General features: G+C 34.5%; 1 protein-coding gene and 1 long non-coding RNA gene across 2 annotated transcripts; both read right to left on the reverse strand.

Moving 5' to 3' along the window:
- Positions 1–990: 990 nt before the first annotated feature.
- On the reverse strand, positions 991–10,046 carry LOC108479866 (uncharacterized WD repeat-containing protein C1306.02). The gene is made up of 19 exons (XM_017782690.2): positions 9,843–10,046; positions 9,461–9,747; positions 9,280–9,370; positions 9,032–9,114; positions 7,959–8,182; positions 7,764–7,869; positions 7,545–7,627; positions 7,139–7,354; positions 6,370–6,729; positions 5,555–5,717; positions 5,235–5,426; positions 4,703–4,912; positions 4,533–4,625; positions 4,082–4,296; positions 3,299–3,862; positions 3,134–3,214; positions 2,238–3,049; positions 1,933–2,086; positions 991–1,838 (listed from the first exon to the last, which is right to left on the reverse strand). Exons 1-19 carry the CDS (start codon positions 9,967–9,969, stop codon positions 1,775–1,777), a joined length of 4,125 nt encoding a protein of 1,374 aa, XP_017638179.1. The 5' UTR covers positions 9,970–10,046; the 3' UTR covers positions 991–1,774.
- An 11,398-nt stretch (positions 10,047–21,444) lies between these two features.
- On the reverse strand, positions 21,445–22,524 carry LOC108478226 (uncharacterized). The gene is made up of 2 exons (XR_001870284.2): positions 22,175–22,524; positions 21,445–21,730 (listed from the first exon to the last, which is right to left on the reverse strand). It is a non-coding gene; the product is annotated as an uncharacterized LOC108478226 (long non-coding RNA).
- Positions 22,525–22,816: the final 292 nt, after the last annotated feature.

Below are 22,816 nucleotides of genomic sequence, written 5' to 3' on the forward strand. Positions count from 1 at the left end.
TGTTAATAAAAAATAACTTAAATCTCAAATAATAGTGGTCAAAATCTAAAATGATTTGAACACGAAATGGCTTGACTTGAAAACCACAAATCTTAAATAATAAACTCAAAATAATTTAAACTTTAAAAATAATCAAAATCTAAAATAATTTAAACTGTAATAAAAAACCTAAATTTAAAACAATAAACCCAAAAATCACCCTAAAATTTTAAAACCAAATTAACCTATTCTAGTGTTTAATTTGCAGTTTATTCAAAAAAGAGACAAAGCTATGGCTTATCACATGGTTTTGCAATTGCTAAGAAGTAAATTGAATTGACTTTAACAAAGAATAAATTTTGAGGGACCAAAAAAATCTTCAGTCTTTAGTCTCATGATCTCTCATCCAATAAAGTATTATTGATGACGAGCAAAAACAATACGGATGTAAGGGAGCCGCCTTCAATGTAACCTTTGAAGAAACTTTATATAATTTTTTAATCAAACAATTACATCAGTAAAAACTCAAATAAATAAAATTCAATTCTAACTTAGAAAGTTGATCAGATTGAGTTATTTTTCTAGATAAATTCAAAGAAGCAATTTAATTTTTTGAGTTCGATTCAAGTTTTACAACTCAAATAATTTGAATAACTCGAATAACAAAGTGACTTTAAAAATATATAAATTAGTCCCTCAAAAAGTTAAAAATTAAAATAATCTTCTAAAATTGAAAATATTTATAAACTATTTTCCCCAAAATTTTATAAAAATATTAAAATTTATGAAAAAATATTAAATATATAGATAAATATGAAGAAATTATCAAATCAAATTTATCATACTAAATCTATATCTTTTAATCTCTTATTTTATTTTAAAGGGTTTTCATATATATATATATATATATATATATATATATATGGTATTTATGTTCTTTTAACTCAAAATTTATTCATATTGTCAATAAGTCGAATTCAACTCTCTCAAATTTCATTTCACGCTACTTGATTCAAAAAAATTTCAAACTGAATTAGTATGATAAAATAAAACTCGTGACTCAAAATTCTTTCGCTCAATTTAATCAAATACTCACCCCTATAACAAAGTATATAATCAAATAATTACAATATAAACAAATTAAGAAACGAAACAATCCGTACAAAGATTAACTAACCAAACTAAAGCTCACATATTACAACAGCATAAGGTAAGACTTGAAAACCCGTATATATATAATTGACACATAATTATGCACGGTGGATCTCAACCGTGGGTACTCAAAATCCAAGACTTCCACCTTTGCCAATTATGTTAACTGAGCTAATACTTTGTCCATATAGGCACCCTTTGACTTTGACACAACTAAACATGAACCAACTCGAGGTTTATTAGGCAGCTAAAAATCTCAACCAGTTGAAAAAAAATACAAAATAGATTGTACTGATTGAAACTAGAATCAAAGTAATGACACTCATATTTTCATTGAATTTTACATATTAGTACTGTAAGATGTAATGTAATGTAATGTAACCCTTGATCCGTCCTGGTTAGGGTTAAATGAGCCAAGTCTAAAGGCGCTTTGCTCGTAAACGGAAGTAGAAAACATGGTAAGTCAGACCGCCCTCTTTGGATTCACAGGTCAACCGGTACTTGAGGGAAAATGGTTGACTAAGCTGGGTTAGACAGCTATATGTAAACTGTTAAATGAGTGTGGAACTGGCACAAAAATAGTTGCACAACAAGGTGGTACCTATATCCTATATGTTGCGGCTTCTGTGAAATCTTTTTATTGTTAAGGTAGGAAGAACTCGACCATCTGCATCCCTCTTCCGGAAACAGCAATCTGATAGTGGTTCCTAACAAACACCGATTAAAAGAACCTTGATTAGATTTAAACTGTAATAAAGGATTGCCGACAATCTAAAAATTGCAGATAAATCCTAAACTGACCTGCCGCATGCTCTTGCATCTAATGCTTCTGGCTCTGGTACGCTAATGATTAGAAGAGCGTGCTCGGTTAGTTCACCGTGCTCACCAACAAGCCAACACCTGATGCGCTGATCAAGACCGGTGGAAAACACCCAGGTCCCATCTGTCCAAATGCCTTCATTGAATAAAAATTTGCTGTTAGTACAAGGCATGTGGGGCACTGACTGTTGGTAACTGAAAGCATTCGACTTTAAGGATATCGCAAGTTGAAACACAATTAAGTAATAATGCACATACTGGATTACTTTCAAACAAGGACTACGGACCTTTTATAGCAGAACTATGAGCCGAGGGGATTCTATACTGATTGAGGAATCTAATGTGATTCGGGGCCTGGTTCTTATTGTTACAATCTACAATGTTCTCAGTACTTTCGGACTGAATGGTTGATCTTATTGTTTCTGAGGTCACAACTTTAGCATCTAACTCAGTCGATGACAGTGTCAGCTTCAGTTGAAGACAATGAACTGCTTGGTCATCACCCCCGCTGACAATATTTAACAGATAACAGTTGCCGGAACCTTGGAAGTCCCCTGAAACGTGGAGACAATTCACACCAGACTGGTGTACATTATTCATAACACGTATAGGCTGTATTTCACATATCTTGGTTAAGGAATCGGTTCTGCTGGTCTCTGGCTCGAGCAAAGTGTCATGCTCGGCTTGAGAACAGTTCTTCGACCTCTTTTGAAGGTCATTTAATTCCGAAGATGTGTCAGGTGTAATATTTGAATCGCTATCATCCACATCTCCAGCTTTTCTAGTTACCAAGTCAACACCAAATCTTCTCTTAGGCATGCTACTGTTCAGTGATCTCCATTGCCGTCCTCCTTGACTTCCTCTTCCTGTACGTGGCCGTTTCTGGCAATCAATGAACTTCTCTATATTAAGACTAGATACTCGTTGAACAAAGGTTTCAACACTCTCAGTTATGTCCCAAAAGGCAATGCTGCCATCAGTAGCTCCACTTATCACAAGGTACATGCTGCTAGTCTGGGTTAAATTACAGAAAGGGACAACTGCATGCTGCAATGCTAAAACCGGGGATGGCATCAAAGCTAATATAGCAACATCAAACCTGAAATTACAAGGGAGTAAATTAAATTTCATGATGCACACAGAAGTACTGAAACTGGAATTAATACTGAGCCTTTGTGAATACCATAATCTATGTGGTAAGACCAGAGCCTGCAATGTTAACGTGGCATCTGAACAAGCAACGACAACAAAACAGACAGTCAACCTGCAATAGAGCGAAAAGGGAATAGTTTCTTTCCTTATATAAATTAAACAAAGCGAACAAAAGGCAGGAAAAATCAGAGCTTACCTGGAACCGGCACATTTAACAAGAAAAGCAGTTACAGCAAGGTATCTCCAATCATCTTCATACTTATTCACCAAGCAAGTTTTTGACTTTGTTCCCTCTTTCTCTATAAAAGTTGATCCAGTCTTTGCATCACTATCAAGGCTAGAAATTTTGTTGGCAGCACTCACGGTTTTTTCTCTTCCTTCCATGCTAGGACTTCTTATTGGCATATTTGTTGAAAGCCACCTAAATGACATCGATGAACACTGTTTGACTGTTGGTTTACACCTGGTTTCACATCTGTTGAGCTTTTGTTCAGGGTATATTTCTTCCTCCTCGTCCAGACTCCTATTCTTTAGTAACCAAGTTGTCAGAACACGCTTTGCACCAACGGAAACCAGCAAACATGGATTTTGTTTGCCATCTGAAGTGTCATTTTGTCCCTTTTCCAAGCCAGGCGTGCTGGATACAACGGAAGGAATTATTTGTGTCTTTGACACAAAGCATATTGATCTAACAGCAGATCCACCAACATGTTCCCCAAGCAATTTAGATGCAGACCAATTCTCCATTTCTGGAGCAAACCTAACCACCAGTAACACGATCAGATTCTCTATTAAAGGGCAAGAATCAATGAGAAACAAGGGAATAACATATGGGACAGACATAAAAGGTATGTGTCTTTTACAGTACACAAGTGCATGACATAGCAGCATGCCCCGGTTTCTCCAATAAAACAAAAAACGTGTACAAAATGACGAAGCATTCCGCCTCATTCTAAAGGGCGGATAACTTTCAACATACCTAGTTAACCTCACAGTTCCATCTTCACATCCAGTTGCAATCCAACTAGATTTGTCAACTAAGTTTTCCTCTTCATTTCCTTGAACTTGTAAATTTTCAGAAACAAAGCATAAGGAATGCATCTCTCTCCCATGAAACTGTAAGTGTAAATTCCGAGGGAAGTTTGTTTTCCCGCCTCCTGGTAACCAATGCCTATGAATATAGATAATTTCATCCTGCAAAAATTATTGAAAAAAAATGATATACAAACTTGAGGAAGGAAACACGAGCTAGAATATGCTTTATGGTCCATGAAATATCAAGGATGTCGCTTCAGGTGAGTGCTTGACAATGATGCCTTATTATACAAGTCAACAATCTTAGACAGGTGTATCACATAAATTAAAGTAATAATTTGCATTTTCCAATGTTTCTCAAAGGATGAAGATGTAAACAATAGAAGTAAACATACCTTGACGTATGCAAAACAGTTCCTCATCTCCGGTACATCACCAAGGTAATAGGAATGAGGACGTCGCCATCCTCCACATGGAATTTGCAAAACCTGTGCCAATGAAAACATTTAGCAATCAAAATATATAACCTAAAGAGACTTGTAGGGAGGGGTGGGGGCACGAATACCTTTGCCTCAGTTATCAAATTCCATATTATGAAATCCGTTGACGCAAAACCAGCAGCATAGTTGCGGTTTGCCAGATCATCAGCAGACTTGAAATCAGCGGAGACAGATTCAATCAAACTCAATTCTTTCAATTGTTTCATTCCTATAAATTCAAAACTTTCTTGGTCCTTATCGTATTCTAAATAACATATGCACCCATCTGCTCCAGTCTGAAAATAAAAAAGAAAGGAAAATGGGAAAATAATTAACATACTAACAAATGCTTGAACGTGAAGAATACATGTGCATACAGGCAGACATGCATCAAGCCATTTCCCAAAGGCTTACAGTTTTTCCCTTTCTTAAGGCTTATGGATGTTCATATAAATTCCTTAACAAGAATTTTCTCTTTTCCTCAATCTATTATGAAATTTTCATTTTTATAATCTTTATATAGTAAAAAATTACTAGAGAAAACAATGAGCCAAGAGAAAATGTTAAAGAGTTATTATTCTAATATTTTCCTTTTACAGGGAACTTAGATCACATTACCGTTCGGATTTCAACTTGACCGTGACTCAATCTAGAAACTGAAATGTTGGACACGGTCGAAATCCCATGAGCTCCTTTGAAATAACTTAGTGGAGATATCTTCACACCCGAAGTGGCAGCCGTGCATAGCAACAGGTCTTTTAATAAAGGGAACAGAATCAGATTACCACGCAGATCTCCACAGACTAGTACCTGCAAAAGTTTTAAGTACAACATACATTACATAATATTTAGTACCAACATTCATATATCTTCTTCTTCTTCTTGTAAACAAAGAAAAAAAAGGAAAAAAAACCGAAAAAAGAAAGGGTAATACATACCTCTTCCTCAAATGAGGCATCCAAACACATAATTCGTATTCCAAAGCTCGAAGGGAATTCAGCTATAAGGGACATTCTTTGAGAATCCTGATAAACAGATATCGAGGGGTCATATAGCCACCACAGCTTTAAAACTCCTCTGGGATCAGTGGTGAAGACATACCTAGTTAACAGAAAAGATGATATTTCAAAATCCTCTACATCTTCAAAGTAAAGCATGATACCAAATATGTCTCTCAACTGACAATGCCAGATTATCAGCAGTAAATTTACAGATTCTGCATCAGACAATGCAGCATAAGAGCTGGTCACTTCTTTACCGATCATATTATCATGGGTTATATCACTTTTTGGGGCTTGAACTCGGCAATTGTTCCCACATTGGGGCTTGAAATTTTTTTGTCCAAGTTAAGTCCCTGATATTTCCTTGAACTCTAAAGTTCAAGCCTCAATGTGGGAACATTTGCCAAGTTCAGGCCCCAATATGAGAACAATTATCAAGTTCAGGGACTAACTTGGAAAAAAAAGTTCAAGCCTCAATGTGAGAACAATTATCAAGTTCAGGAACTAACTTGACCAAAAAAAAAAAGTTCAGACCTCAATGTGAGAATTATTGCTAACTTCAGGCCCCAAATAGTGGTTTAACCCTATTATCATATTAGTAAACGGGCAAACAGGTTTATAAATGAGTAAATAATAAATAAATGTGTTTAAAATTCACAGTCAAGCATATAGGTTTTTACAGCTCAGGCAAGCAATAACTGTCAGATAATCAAAATCGAGATATAATCTAATCAATAAAGAAAAGTTATTACCTACATCCGAGTGACTTACACCAGTAAGTTCCTAAGAGTTGCCTCTCCGCTCCAGCTGGCCAAGCAAAGGTGAAGGCCACTTTGGGTGAGGAAGGATTACCAGTGATTCCAACAACAGTCATGTTTCCTTTACCATCTCCAACAGCAACCCAATCTTCTATACCGCAATGATTTCTGGAAAGGCTTGCTGACAACAGATCCATACAAACAATTGGAACCTCTCCATTGACACGGACCAGTTCAGTCCATTTGACATCCCCTGTCTCAGATAATAGAGCATGATAGAGATAACCATGATTCGTAGCAACATAAATGGTATCTTCACATTTAAAATACAAGGAGCGCACATATTCACTTTTGCTGCAACAACAGAACGAACAATGAAAATTGACCATCGTAAGAATATGATACAAAATAACCAGTCAATACAAAATCGACAGAAGTTTGTGATCCACAAGGCACAAGTTTTGATCCTTCAATAGAGATATCATAGCAACTACCAGATATTCAGCGCATATAACAGAAAATTCAACACTCTTGTAACTTTTTAGAGGCATCGATATATCATATGTCAATCAGAGTGCCACGAGCTAGGAAAGCTTACATATTGCTATCTATGATCCATACAGAAGTTATAACAAACATTTTTCTAATTTATAAAGTAAGGTTTTTTATGGCTGAGAACACTAATAGAATCTTGGCGGCATGTCAATTTTCAAAGGTAATATGCCGGAAAGTTTTACAGTCCAATACATTGAAAAAACTTTACCTGTCCATGAGTCCAGCATGCTCCATTGAATTTGGGATGCAAGTAGTGCTTATCTGTGCTCCCTCAATTATATCTTCAGAATCAGCATCTCCTTCCAAGTCCAATGTCTTACAAACAGAAGTGTGCAACCGGTGAACTTTAATAGCAGAGTCAAACCCAGCAGTAACAAGAAGTGAAGAATTTGGATCATATAAACATCGCCAAATGCCTCTTCCTCTGCACCATTAAAAATATTCTAGTAATTTATCTATATTGTAATAAAATACTAGTATATCTATATTGTAATAAAATACTAGTTTGATCAGCTTTAGGGCTAATTCAACAAAGACTTCAATATATAACATCACATAGAATATCACAAAAGAAGAAACAAACTCGAGGACAAAAATCTGGAATCACAACTTACATATGTTCCTTAATCATCCTAAGCTGCTTTCCATCCAGACCCCACACACGACATGTGCAGTCCTCACCAGCAGTAACAATTAACTAACAGAAATAATAATAATAGAAAAGATCAGATTAAACCGATCACAGATATTTTTTTAGTTATCTGTTCTTATATTTTACATATACCAGAAAGAATAAAGCAAGTACTAGTTCAACAGGATTACATGAATCTTACATGATCAGAAATACAGCAGTCCCAAATCCGAGCACTATGGCCAAAGAGCACAGGACCAACAATCTCCCTTCTATCATCATGATCATGTATTGTCCAGATACGAGCACTACATGGATAAAGAAACCATATTAACCCATTACGTAAACCCAATTAAGTAGAACAAATAGAAACAAAGTACTAAAAAAACCTATTCACCTCCGATCATCTGACACAGAAACAAGTTTGACTCCATTGGAAGACCAGACAATGCGAAATATTGAACCTTCATGTCCCACAAGTCTACATATATGAACAGCTTTATACTGCTGCTTATAACACTTGGCAAAGTTGGAATTTGAGCTGCTTAAATTCATGCAACCTTTCACAGAACTTGTTGAAGTTGGTGAATCATGTTGACAAATGACTTTCCAGACTATAATCTGCTCAAACTCATTTGGTTAGTAAGAGATCACTTAATGCTAGTGGTGAGTAGTATTGAAGTTTACCCCTACAAAGTGTAACCCTTTAAGGATTATAATAATGATTACATTATGAAAAAAACCAAGGTTCACCATCATTTAACTTGTTTTTGGCCAAGGACCATATTGAGGTAAAAGCACCATAAAGGCCCTTGTACTAAGAGTCTGATTGTATTTCGCTCCCTCTACTTAAAAAAAAAAAGGACAAATTAGCTCCTATACTTTAGTTCAAAAAGCAAATCGGATCGGTCCTTTTGTTAAAAATTCCATTTAACTCTATCATTAAAAATTGGTTCGTGTACGTTGGAATAAGGTACAGGTGGCACGTCACATGAAACTAACTAACTACTCTGTCAGCCACATTAGTTTTTAACAGTAAAAATAGATAAAAATTTTAACAGAAAGAACCAGTTTGCTCTTCGATCTAATGTATAAGGACTAAGCCCATTTTTTGAGTAAAGGTAGTAGAATGCAATCTGACTTGTAGCACAGGGGCCTCTATGATACTTTTACCACCATACTTGTGTTATTTCAAAGGCTGAGAATTATATACTGTAAGCAAGAACCAGAAAAACTTATAATTGACCATTGTACTTTCAGGAAGTTCTTAAGTTCAAATCTTGGAGCTGGCATTGTTGAGATGGGCAGCTATGAACTCCGAAAGAATTAATACCTTGATTCCAACCAAAAAGAACTTATAATTGGAAAATCAAGGGATATTTTATCTACTAAATCACTAAAAGGAATTCCAAAGAATGAGAAAGCATTACAGAGAAAGAGAAGTATTCATCACAAGGAAAGACAAGCCACCTCATTATAAATTGTACCAGAAGCAATTCGAAGAGCCTCAAGATTGTCACCCCATAATCGCATGGAATACAAAAGGCACCTATCTACATATAAGTTAAAAGGAATGTGCAAGGATAAACGTTACAAAAGGATATAAAGCTTCTTTTTTTCAAACAATAATCAATAAAAAAACTCAAACACTTGCTGTAACAACATGAAAATGGTGAATTAGGTATATAAAAGATTCCCATAATTTAAATACAACTAACCTGGAGATGGAACTTGAAGAACCAAACTGGACTTTAACATATCCCAAACATGAACAGAGTTGTCACTACATCCAATAGCAAGACAATGGTCCTAACAACCAATGACACATAGAAAAACCGAGTTCAAACTTTTAAACCAAAGTATTCAAATAAAAATACAAATAAAAAATAAAAACTTTACCTTTAAGAACAAAACATCAAGAACCCAATGAGTAAATCTGGGCAAAGAGTGAATTAAACACAAGTCGACGCAAAACTCACTCTGGGTATTTGATTTAGACACCAATTCAAAGGTTAAATTAAATGACTTTACTCTCTTTTCACCACAAACAACTACTTTACAAGCTAAAGTAGTATTATCAAGCAAGCTACAAATGAGTCCATGTACGCGAATGCCTTCAAAGATTTGAAAAGATTTTATCATCATTGATGATTCTAGATCATAAAGAAGAACTTGAGAACCAGTACCTGATATCAAAAGAGTAAAAATAATAATTAAGGCTTTAAAATAAAAGAAAAATTTTGGGGAGGAAGTGGTGTTTTTGAAGGAAGAAAAGTTATACCGGAAAGGAGAAAAGGGAAAGAAGAGAGATGAGAGGGAAGGTGGAGAAAACAAAGGGCTGAGATTTCTCCAAGGTATTGACTGCTACGTATGTTCCATTGGCATTGTTTCAGCTGCGAGTCCGCCATTGTGAGAATAACTTCAAAAGCTGGAAACAGGTTTAAGTTGCAAAGGTTTTTTGTTTTTGTATTGTTTTGTTTTGTTTTAATGTGATGGGCTTTAAAAGAAGGGAAATAGCCCAATACAGAAAGAATAAAAAAGGAATGGGCAAACTGCAAAAATAGTCCCTTTATGTTTGTTTATGTTTATGTTTTGGACACTGATGTTTTAATTATTATGATTAGTCACTAACGTTACCAATTGATAACAATTTGGTCACTTACCATTATCTGCCATTAAAAGTGTAACGAAAGTAACACGTAACACGTTAAATGCTGACTTGGATATCATGTCTTCAATTTTTTAAGTTTTTTTTTTTTATTGTGAGCCCGGAAACTAATGTTTTTTCCTTAATTCTTTCTCTCTTCCACGTTTTTTATTTTTTCTTTTAGGGTAAATCACACCAGATGCCACTTAACTTTTGTTTAATTTATAATTTTTGCTACCAGCCTTTTAAAACTTATAAATATGCCACTAACATTATTGCATCATTACAAAAATACCACTCAACTCAAATGTACCATGTGTTTAATTTTATTTTCGTTTTTCTTAATATTAAAATATTTATTTTCTTATTTGTTTATTTATTTCTTTTTTTCCCTTCTTTTCTTTTTTGTGTTCTTTCTCTTCCCAACAAACCACTAAAAGAATTATTTTCAAATACCAATAATAAATTTGTTAGAACTCAAATGGACTAAACTAATCAAATATTTAAACTGAATTGCAGAGTTTGCAAATTTTACCATAGTCCTGCAACTTTTGACCAAACAAAAATCAGATAATAACATTTAGGGGTGTTCAATCGGCTAATCGACCGGTTAACCGACCCTAACTACCATTAACCGAATTAACCGATCCTTTTTAACCCTTAACCATTAACAGAACCAAAAATTTTTCAAAAAAATTAACCGAACCGAACTTTTTCGTTAATTCGGTCGGTTAACCGAATTAACCGAAATTTATATATATATTGGTTAAAACAAGTATAAAACATATCAAAAATTAACCGACTTAACCAACCGATTAATTTATATTTCCAAAAAATTAACTGAACCGACCGAATACTTATATATTATAATATTATTTATTAAATTCGGTTAATTTGGTTAACCGACCGATTTTAAACCAAATTAATCGTTAACGGAGTTTTCAAAAAATTATTAACCGACCCCTGACCTAATTAATTCAGTTAGTCGACCGATTAACCGAATTGGTCGGTTAACTAAATTAATTCGTTTTACCCAAAATTTGCACACCTCTAATAACATTTGACAACCAAACTAAAATCATTTGTTCTTTTGGGGGAAATTGCTACAAAAAAAAATCATAACTACATATGAAAATAAAATTAAAACAACAAATAAAAAAGATTTCTCTTTCACCTAGAATGGGTAATATTGCCGCAATGAATACATTTAGGCTTTTTAAGCTCATATTGTGTCTTACGCAGCACATCAATATACTGAAATAGTGGAGGAGGATGAGGCAATATTGTTGTCATCGCAGTAGCTACAATTGTTGCAATTGTCGTGGTGGTGGTTGTTCCAGAGGTGCATTTCTTTGTTGGAGATGAGGTTGTCACTTTAAAGCATGATTTTTCCTGACAAGTTCATTCTTGGATTATCCACTACTACCCCTTGCGTGTTGGTGCATCCCTCCAAATCGACTACATCATGTTTGATCTCTACCGTTGGTTTCACTCCTTAGAATTGCTCCACTGGTTTAGCCATCTCATCTTCAATGAGTTTCGGTTTGGGTTTATGTTTCTAGGAGGAGATAAAAGGTAAGGGTTGGGCTTATCGGAATCAAGGAACAACCTTGGGAGATCCATTAGTGGATTTGGTGTTCAGGGAAAGCCACCTACAATGGTGAAATTAGTGGCAGCTAAGGTTTGCTAAAAAGAGAAAGAACATGAAAAGGAAAATAGAAATAAGGGAAAAGAGAGTGAAAATATGTAAAAATAAATAAAGAAATAAAAAATATTTTAATATTAAAAAAAGGAAAAAAAATTAAACATGTAGCATATTTAACGTGCCATGCCAGACGCACATTACTTCAGTAATGGTAGTGAACAATTGAGTGACATTTTTGTAACAACATGATAATGCTAGTAGCATCTTTGTAAGTTTCAAAAGGTTTATAGATAAAATTATAAATTAACCAAAGTTCAGTGGCATTTGGTGTAGTTTACCCTTTTTTTTATTGCTTTTTTTTTCACTTTCTTTTCTTCGTTCTCACTTTTTTTTCCTCCATTTCCCTCTTTATCTTCTTCACTCAACTTACCTATTGTCACTGCTACCGTTGCCGCTATCCTACTCCAGTGGCCTTTTCAATCGACAAAGATTTTCAACACCTTCACCAACACCAACACTTTCAACTTAATTTGTTGAAGTTGAAGGATCAAAGCATTCTCTAAGTTCAAATATGGCATTTTTATTTTTATAGTGCCTTTGTTTTCTCCTCATCCCTTCCCTTATTTACTACTCTTTAAATCATTCATTTTCTTATCATTATTTATTAGTGAAAAGAAAACAAAAATGTGCAACATGCTTTAAGAGCAAGAAGAAAAATAAAACAGGTTAATGGTTGATTGAGTTTTGATTCCTCATAAAGCCAACAAAAAACAATTTAATCCCAATGGTTGTTTCTCCATGTTTGATTGTGAATGATCAAAAGAAACACTACTGACTTAGCGATCGAAAGGTATTTTCATTTTCAATCAAAGTGCTCATTTTTTTCGATTTTGAAATAGAAAAGTTTATATATATATATATATATATATATATATAATGATCTTCTTCATTGCAACCCATAAGGAAACAGAGATTGTTTCAGCTCTGGATCTTCTCGATGCAGCATTGGCTGCCTCACATCATTTTGAGATTGCCCTTCACCTGCTATTCAATCAGCCACCAATTATAACTCGCGGCTTCTCTCGACATTAATGGTTACCCCACTATCGATATTTTGACCAATGCTTTAAAATTTTCAAATATCTATTAAGGGAAGACTCTTCCCTTTAATTGCTTCTTCGATTTTTTTTTTTTGGTTGCTGACTGCTAGTTTAGTTATAGGTGTTAATTTAAGTCACCTATTAAGAGGACTTGTGGTAGGGATTAGAAATAGTGATACAATGCGTTTGAGGTTTCTAGATTAGGCATGGGTCATGGTGGTAAGAGGCTTGAGTAGGGGTTTGAGTTTGAGTTTGAAGTCAGTACATAATATGGTAGTTGCATATGAGTGTCACGGGTTGTGGATCAAAATCCATGACGAATGCACACAGAACATCTCATAGAGGTCAATTGATTAAATGAGACTCATTAAACTTACTTGAACTAGCTCGATTCATGGAACACGTAGAAAAGCCCATCCACTTGAAACCTTAGTGGCCTAGTGAAGCACTCAAGTAGAATTAGGATTACCATAGTAAATATGGAAAGTAATCTTAGAAGATATTATAATATTAGAATATTTGTAATCGCAGGGGATATTAGAAAATCCCTTAAGAATCTCAATTTGTAGATTGGTTTTGATCTTAACCGTCGATGTAATTTAAACTATATCATTGGATCTGTGCAAGCTCAACTATAAATAGAGGTCTTCTCTTGTTGGATCTAGTGATCTAACTATAGTATTTTTGTCAATATACACTCGAATTTTTTTCAAACAAATTGGTTAATAAAATAAATTTATTGATTACGATTAATATACATTGTATTATTGTCCTCAAAATGGTTTTTGCACGCAAAAAAAAATAGAAGCAAATGTTGCTCATTGGTTGTCTAATGTTTAACTAATACTAAACGATATTACGTGGTTGGATCGTAATACGAAAAGACAGCTTATATTAGTAGTAGAACCTAAACATGTCCTTAGCCTAATCGAAAATGAGCAAACCAATTAAAAGACTAATATGCTATCTATCAAGTCCAATTGGGGAGATGCCTTGTCTTGGACATCGAAGTAGATGACTCCTAGAAGATAGAGACATAGATGGGATTGATTGGACTAATAATACATCGGGCAGGACCCAAACAGAATAGATCCTCAATTCGTTTATGGATTTATTCACTTATGACGTTCATAGTGTGGCATACCTAAATCCTAAGTGAATGACAGACTATGTATGCGTGATTTGTACACTTTAATGTAAGTAAAAGTCTGAGTTCGAATAGATAAGGAACCAAAAGCTGGTGCATTGGGTGTATGACTTCTGCAATATGTAGCATCATTCACAATATGACTTCTGCAATATGTAGCATCATTCACAATAGTGGAATTCATATCTCGAGACATGGGTAAATGATATCCTCTCATTGGAATTACATGGCTGATGAAAAATAAACATGGTTATAGGTCATTTGTCTTTGTGATGAATGACTTAATTACTATTAGATAGTAATTGACTTTTCATGAAGGAAGATGTAATGGTTACCATGAGATAAAATAGAATCATATTGGGAGAATTGATATTATCCCAAAAATATTAAGGATATCCTATGAGGGTAACACATTTATGACAAGGTCATTGGACGATCAATGAGTAGTTGCTTTCGCAATGGTATGTCGTTGGGGAGAGCTCAGTCACTATACTATAATAGAATGACTTCGTGACTAAATGAGTTTATAATTAATAGGCAAAAAGCCAAAACTTAATTATAAATCATTTGAGTCTCAACGACATATGTCCAATCGATCCCTCTGCTAGTTCGTTGAAACCAAAAATAAATTGTTTGTTTAAAAAAAAATGAACAGAATGAATAGAAAAAGAGAAATGAAAAACATTCAGGAATAATTATAGTTTTCTCCAAAATGGAGAAATGGAATCATTTGGAAATGAATGTAGGTTTCCAAAAATAGAAATAGAAATGAAAATAAAAATGATCCATTTGCAATCCTATATGGATTACTTAAAAAATGATCAGAAGAATGAGTTTATGTTTTTGGACCCCTACCTCCTCACGTCAATTCCACGAGCCTCCTGTTTTGAAGCCTGAAAATAAAAATAAACCATTCGGTCATAGTGAATATGTTGAGTTGTGAAATATTGAACATATTTTCTCAAAATTTTACTAGGAAAAAATCATCAAAATTTTGTTGGGAATAAAATAGGGATGAGAAAATTGTTTTATATATGAATATTAAAGTTTATTTTAGGAAATAGAAAAACTAAATCGAGTTGGATCACATTATAGAGTACTAGGTCAAAAAGGCCGATGAAGTACTCGTAATTGGACCCAATGTGAAAGAGGCCCAAAATCCCCTCATGAACATGAAGGGAGCGACAACTCTAGTAGGAATATTAGGGTCTGTCATCCATCCTAGTCCTATTATACGTAGGATGTTGTTTTTATATTTGAAATAAACTACTACAACTCAATAAGGGTTCTCCCTTCTTTTCCTATAAATAGATAGCACCAGTAGAGCTATTGACACAACTTTGAGATATTATTATTCTGCCGAAAAATAGATAAAATTTATTATCAACTGTTACATATATATTTTCCAGAATAAAAATTCTACTGGTTTCTATTAAGAAAAGAGAATTTTTATTTTCACCCTAAAATGAGAGAAAACTTTTTCTAATTCTGTATTACGATTTAATAGGTTCGAGCCCACACTCGAAGTAGTTCGTGGATGAGAATAGCGAAAAATATCGTTTGGTTGAAAGTTGGGAATAAAAAAGTTCGCTAAGCCGAAAACACAGGTACGAATTCAGTTAAAGTTTATTGCTATAAATTTCACAAGCTGAGTCAATTTTTAAAATTTTAATTTTCCGCTGTTCAAGAAAATCATTTTCAAACTAGACTTTTTCCAACATCCCCCTCATTTATAATCATCCCATTATTAAGTAATAGAATATTTTCAGAGAATTTACTCAAACATTTCGTGTTCTATTGCTTTTTTGTGACTTTTCTATTATTTTGTTGTTTCTTTGTCTTAAGTTGTTACCCCTTTATTTTCGGCGCCTTAGAGAATTTCTCTTGAAAATTCTCTTTTTTTTTTTAAAGTAAGGCTGACTTAGACAAATTCGTACCAAAGGAATTGCTTGAGGACGTGTGGTTTGCAAGAATAAAGTTCTAGCCTTATGACAGTTGGTATCTGAGTTAAGGTTAGTGTAACATCCGATTTTGGTAGGTTCTGAAATTGACGGGTAAACTGAGTAGTACTCTGAGTAGTATAGTGCTATCCGCCCAACCGATGCTCTTGGTGTGTAAAAGTAGGCATGTAGCAGACATTGGGTTGTTGCGAGGAACTGTCTTAGAAATGATTCATTGTTAAGGAAATGAGTTTGGTAATATATTATAGAATTCTAGGTAATCGGGTTATCGCTGAAGAGTATGGTACGCTAAGTTTGGTTAGTCACGGTACTGGTTACATTCTAACAGGGTGGTTAGAAACAAATGATGAGATTACTATATATATATGTTAGGTTTTTGTACACATTTCTCTACAGTTGTAAACCACTTGTATGGCAGATTGAATAAGATTATGATATGCATCAAGTTTCCATAGGGACAAAGGTTGTAAATCTAGATAATCAGGATTTGGAAAATAAGAGTTTTTCTTCTTCCTTCTTCAAGAAGTATTTTTGTCTAGATCTAAAGGAACCTAGAGTATTTCCTTCTTTCACATAAGAAGTTGTAGATCTGGATCTATACCTATGAATTCTCCATATCAATGTAAGATTTTTGACCCGCTATATTATGTTGTGAAAAAGTAAATTTGTTAATTTGGTATATCCCTAAGATGGGTGAGATAATGCTTTGTTTGGGCATTTGTGGTGTTAGAATAATGAAAAAATGGGGTATTTGGATATATCCTAATGAGTTTCCATGTTCTGTAGTAGTTGCTACTAATCTTATAAGAAAAGTACGGATTTGGAGTTTGGAACTGTGATATGAAATTAAAAAGGGACGGTATGATGAATATGCTGATATATGAATATTGAATACGATTTGCATGTATAGTTTGTATGAATCTGACAAGTATAGAGCATATGATGAGAAATCTTGAGTAGAAAGTATGATTGTAAAAGAATGTCTTAGATGTATCTTAAGTTTGGTACAAATGCATGAAAGGTCTGTTAAGTGAGTCTACGTCTATTCACCGCAGTGTAATCAAAGAGTTCTATCGGGACTTTAAACACATTCTGTTAAAGGAAAGCCCATGGCCATGGCACCATATCATGTAACACCATAGTTGGTGTACTATGGCATTATATGGAAAGAACTAAAATAAGATTATTACCTAATGGGGTTCTCTAAGTGACCTAGAACGATGAGGGGCAAACCTCACTAAACGCGAGTCTAGGCGAATCTCTGTTGTAAACACTCTAGAAAAATGGAAGCCTTTGTGGTGATCTAAGAAATGGAAACCTTCGTGGCAAATCTTGTAAAGGATGCCTTTGTGGCATACTCTAAAGAATAGCCCTTGTGGCAACCATTTGAAGGGAACTTCTCTATGGTAGCCTTGAATGAAAGAAATGGAACGTATGACAAACCCTGAAAAAATAATTTTTTTTTGCGAACTCTAAAGAAACGGTATAAAAGGTAACCTCTGAAATCAAAGTCTTAGTAGGAATGTATGAAGGAAATGCCCTTGCGGCAGATTGTGAAGAAACAACCTCTATGGAAAATTCTACAATGAAGGTTTTTATGACGCACATAGGATGGGCTCCTCTTATGGCGTAATCTAGAAGGACTTCCAATGATGAACCATGAAGGACGCTCTTACGATGGATTTGTGCTACGTAATTGGTGTATCCTACATTGTCTTTAAATAGAAATAATAATACAAGTAAGTACGAGACATGTCCATAGATATAATGGTAAGGTATTTAATATGATTAATATTTGTATAGAATAAGGAATTAAAAAGATATAGCGAAGTAATGAAAATTTATTCTGGAAATGAATGTAAACATGGTACGCACTAAAGTAAATATCAATCATTTGTACATGGGTCTCTTTCTGAAACTCGATAGAGTCATGGTTTAGTGATTGAAGAATGTAGGTAATGTCTTAAAGACACTGGAGAGATGGAGAAAGGGCCTTAGGATAAGGTATGAAAATGAACATGAGTATAAGAATGACAATTGAGGAAGTAATCATTAAAGGCAAAAATGAATAATAAAGGTGACGAGACAATAATTGAAACATTGAATGTAATGCACAAGTATGATTCAGGTAAATGAGCATTTGACTCATTAAGTTATTTTGAACTTACGTCTGTGTGTTATGCTTCAGGTGGGTTTTAAGGTATTAGCCTGAAAGGACGACTCCAAGATTGCGTCGAAGGAGTGACGTGTTGGGCTATTATGCTTATAGAATGAACTTGATGATAGGATCGATTCTAAGTTGATACATTTTTATAAAAACCTTTCTCGCGAGATAGTTATATTAGGCCAAGGCCTCAATTTGGTCGTAGTTGTAACTAAATTCTTGATGTTTTTTAGTAAGATTTCTTCATTTTAAAGTTGATTAGTTGTATTCGATTGAATTTTGTACAAGTAGAACTAAGTTTTAATTGTATAAGACCGATAGTGCCCAAGATTCAAATCCGGTTTATTGGATCAAGTTTGGGCTGTTAGGCACCGATCGAGATGACGAGAAGAGTAAATGATCAAATTTAGCCTATGGAGACTTGTGGAAGGGGAAAGAAAGCTAGTAGATCGAAAGATATGTTGTTGGCTTTGGAAGGTCGGGTAACTAACCTTAAGGAATCCATGGGTGATGTGAAGGAAATGCTCGAGGTAGTTAAGGGACACATCACTGAGCTAGACTCGATGGGGGAGAAATTTAGAGAATTTGTGGTAGAGTCTCTCGATTCCAATGTGGAGGCAATGTACAGAGTGTTCAATTTCACTACGGATAAGTTGATAGTGATGGATAATGCATTCGAGGCCATGGTGACGGCTTTGAAAGAATTGATTGAGGAGCTCAAGTGGGAGCTCATTATCTACAAAGCTGCTTTGGTAATTAGGTGTTGGCTACAACACACAAACCTAAGGTGAATGTCCCCAAGCCAAAATAGTTCAAGGGGATGAAGCTTTTAAGGGATGTGGACAACTTCTTGTGGGGAATAAAGTAATTCTTATGTGGCAAAAGTATTGTGGATAATGATCCTAATGTAAATACTATTGTTTTGTATTTTACTAATGTTGTTCTATTATGGTGGCACTGTAGGTCCATAGATAATAAATGATGTGCAACTACCATTGGGACTTGGGAGGAGTTACAGAGTAAATTCAAGGGGCAGTTTTACCTAGAGTATGTCAAGGATAAGGCTCGAGATAAGTTTCTCCGGCTTATGCAACAAGGCACATTTAGGGAGTATGTGTAGGAGTTTAGAGAACTCATACTCTAGATTTTTTATTTTAAGTGATAATAAGGAATTTTTGTGCTTTATGGATGGGTTAAAGCCTTGGGCAAAGCAAAAGTTACAACGTTGATGAGTCAAATAACTTACCAAAGCCATGATTATAGCGAATTCCTTAATTGAGCTTGTTCTGAGGAACGTCAAGTTTAAGTCTTCCAAGCCCAAGGAGAAGGGCAATGGTGGAGATATGAGAAAAATAGTGGTAATGAAAAACCACATAATGGGAAATAGAAATCCAACAACAAACTAAATGAGCAAATGGAGTATTTCTTATGTTATGGATTGAGACTTGGATCAATGATGCTCAATTCTGCTGAAGTAAAGAGGGATCACAAGTAGAAAGGGTTAATTTTTTTGGACATCAACATCGCAAGTTGAATGAGGAGTGCTCTTGTTGATACAATGGCATTTGATTTATTCATATCAGATAAAGTTATGGGTAAACTTGGTCTCTCAGTTAGCAATTTGACTAAGTAGATCAATACGGTTAATTCAAAAGAGGTTTCAATTATGGGGGTAGCACAATAAGTTGAGCTACAAATCAGTGAGTGGAAAAGTAATGAAGACTTTGAGGTAATTCATTTAGATGATTATGACTTCGTATTTGGCTTGAATTTCCTTAACTAGATTAACTCCCTCTTGATTCCTTTTGTTGATTGTATATGTTTTTTAAATACTTGTAAACAATGATGCGTGGTGTCAGTGAGTTATGATGGGGAAGGTGGAACCAAGGTATTGTCCACAATCTAGCTAGCCGAGGATGTTTATTATGTCAAGAACATTGACTTGGTAGATTAGAGTGCTAAGAAGACCCCCTTAGAAATGCTAAAGGTATGACAAATCGATATGAAGTCTGTTAAGTTATCAGTGGGGCTACCACATTTGAGAGAGGTGGGATGTGCATCAGACTTTGTGGGAAAAGTGGCGATGCAAACTGGGCCGTTAGAAAAAGTAAATGCAACAAGTGAAGTACATATCAAACACCTTCTTAGTGTTTTACATTATGGCTTATCGTTGCTTTGCAAAGACACATAGGCCTTTTCAAAGTTCTAAAGTGGGTAAGTCAATGGGCTTACAAACCAGTGTTGGCGACAATACTTAATGTTAACCCAGTGTTCAATGTAGGCATGCTTAAGTCTATTTGTGTCAATCAAAGGGATCTCAGTCAAGAGAAGTCACAATAGGGGCAAGTAAGAGCAGTGAGCTCTTATAAATATGATGTATAAAAGAGAGAAATGATTTGTGATACATGCATGGATGGGGTGAAATTTATCAAAGATGATTCAACCAAGCTGCCAATTTTCAAGCTCAAAATATTAGTCAACTTGCGACAAGTTTTTGGATGGGATTTAGGTAGTTATGGGTTGATATGTTTGCATAGCATTCGAAGAGTTATCTCTTATCTTCGAAACGCACTTTGAATCACTTAATTTCAAGTTCAAGAACTCAAGTTATGACTATTTTAGTGAAGATTGAGCAAGCGGAATTTTTAGATAGAATTATTAAGGGAAATGTAACACCCCTAACCCTAAACCGTCATTAGAACAAGGTTATGGAGCATTACCAGACATATCAAACAATTTACTAATAATTCACAAATCAATAACATATATAGTATAATTTAATTATTAAGTCCTTATAATAGACCCTCAAGGTCCAAAACACGTATTAAAAGTGGAACAGGATTAGTTTAAGTACTCCGAAAATTTTTCGTAAATTTTTTTTTTGAACTCAACATAACCCCTTTATAAACATCTAACATTTCCTGCAATTTCCAAACCACAACCAATTTGCAACCAATATAAAAAACCATACATTTCCACACTCAAACATAACTAATTATGCCTACAACATTGATTTAACAATTTATCTACTTGATCACTCATAAATAACTTTTTAATTGAACTAATAATTTCATTCATTTCCAATTTTAGTTTCATGCCACATTTTACCAAATATGCCATAATAATTCATTTCATACTTATAATCCATATTAAGTGTAATTGGCCCATTTCGCCCGGCTCGTTAGAAAAAAACCAAAAATAAAATAAACAAAAAAAAAATTAAGATAAAAACCAATAAAAGTCCATTACTAATATCTTTTTACAAATTTTTAGGCCCAAATAAAGAGCTTATACCAGCCCAAATACGATTTTAACCCAAATTCATAAACCCATATCCTAAACCCAACCCAAACCCGAAAGAACCCAAAAGAAAAAAGGATTTCAGCAGCCAAGTATCCAGAAGGTTCTGGAATACATTGGAAGGGCACCAGAGGGTCGGCTTCCCACGTGAGATACCCGCGTACAGCCTCCATATCACCAGGTCATCTTCTCCGTACAACTGAACCTGCAGTAGAATACACGAAAAGAAGCAGTAACAGAATATACAGCCAAATGACAGTAGGAAAATAGGATTTTTAAGAGTTTATTTATTTTTAAATTTGGCTATAAAAGCCATTGATGTAATCCTGGATTTTTTACGCACACTGTACGTATACTACGCATGCACACTAGATATTAAAAATCAAGCCAAAAAGTTTGAAAGGTGATTTTCCAGATTTATTCTTTATTTCCTTTGATTGGCTTGCAAATTTGGTACAAATACATGAAGGGGAACCTTCGATGCCGATGATAGCCCAAACATCTCAGATATGCATAGATGTGGGCGAGGATCGAGCGGTATTAAAATTTTGTTTAAATCTTTGAAATTTATTTCGTTTTTTTTGAAAGAATAGCAGAAGATTCACATTTTTTTAAAACAAAAAAAAAGAGAAAAAGGGAGCAAGGTTACCAGATTTCCAGAATCGCGGCCTCCGTTGGTAAGATCCGGCCATTATCCGCACCATTGGCCATCAAACCGATGAAGGTTAGTGTCTGCGCGATGAAATGAGCCCTCACAAAGCAAGGGTGCTATTTTTTCATCTGTGTTTTGAAAAGAAAATGAATGAAAGTAGGGATTTTAGCATCAAAATCAAAACGGTGCCATTTAAGAAAGGGGAGGGTCCGCGTGTCAACCCACCTGGAGACCCGGATTTGCGCCTTTACGCCTAAAATGGATTATTTGTGCGGCAGGTCCTTCCTCTTTGTGCCTCGCTATGATCTGCTCCCATTTGTGTCTGATTTGTTTTATTTTCTTTCAAATTTTTCCCAAAATTTGAGCGCTTTTACATTTTAGCCCGCATCTCAACGCAATGTTTCAGGATCAGGGATAATTTCAATCTTGGTCCCTATGAATTCATGCGTGTTATATATGAGTCATTATTTTATTATTAGTATTTTATTTATTTTGTAAATTATCTTTTTATTTTACTTTGATTTCAATTAGGAAATTTGTTTAGATTCATTTTGTTTTTTTCTTAACATGTATATTATTTGGGAATGTTTATATTAATTGTATCATTTATATTATTGGCTGACTTATTTGTTGTAATTT

The sequence above is a fragment of the Gossypium arboreum genome, chromosome 12 (genome assembly GCF_025698485.1).
Source record: "Gossypium arboreum isolate Shixiya-1 chromosome 12, ASM2569848v2, whole genome shotgun sequence".
NCBI lineage: Eukaryota > Viridiplantae > Streptophyta > Magnoliopsida > Malvales > Malvaceae > Gossypium > Gossypium arboreum.

What these genes read in the sequence shown, in the direction of transcription:
- LOC108479866 (XM_017782690.2), bottom strand. Translation starts at nt 9,969, where the DNA reads ATGGCGGACTCGCAGCTGAAACAATGCCAATGGAACATACGTAGCAGT. An exon ending in TCTGTGTCAGATGATCGGAG is followed by an intron (nt 7,870 to 7,958) that starts GTGAATAGGTTT and finishes TTATCCATGTAG; the next exon opens with TGCTCGTATCTGGACAATAC. An exon ending in AGGATGATTAAGGAACATAT is followed by an intron (nt 7,355 to 7,544) that starts GTAAGTTGTGAT and finishes TTAATGGTGCAG; the next exon opens with AGGAAGAGGCATTTGGCGAT.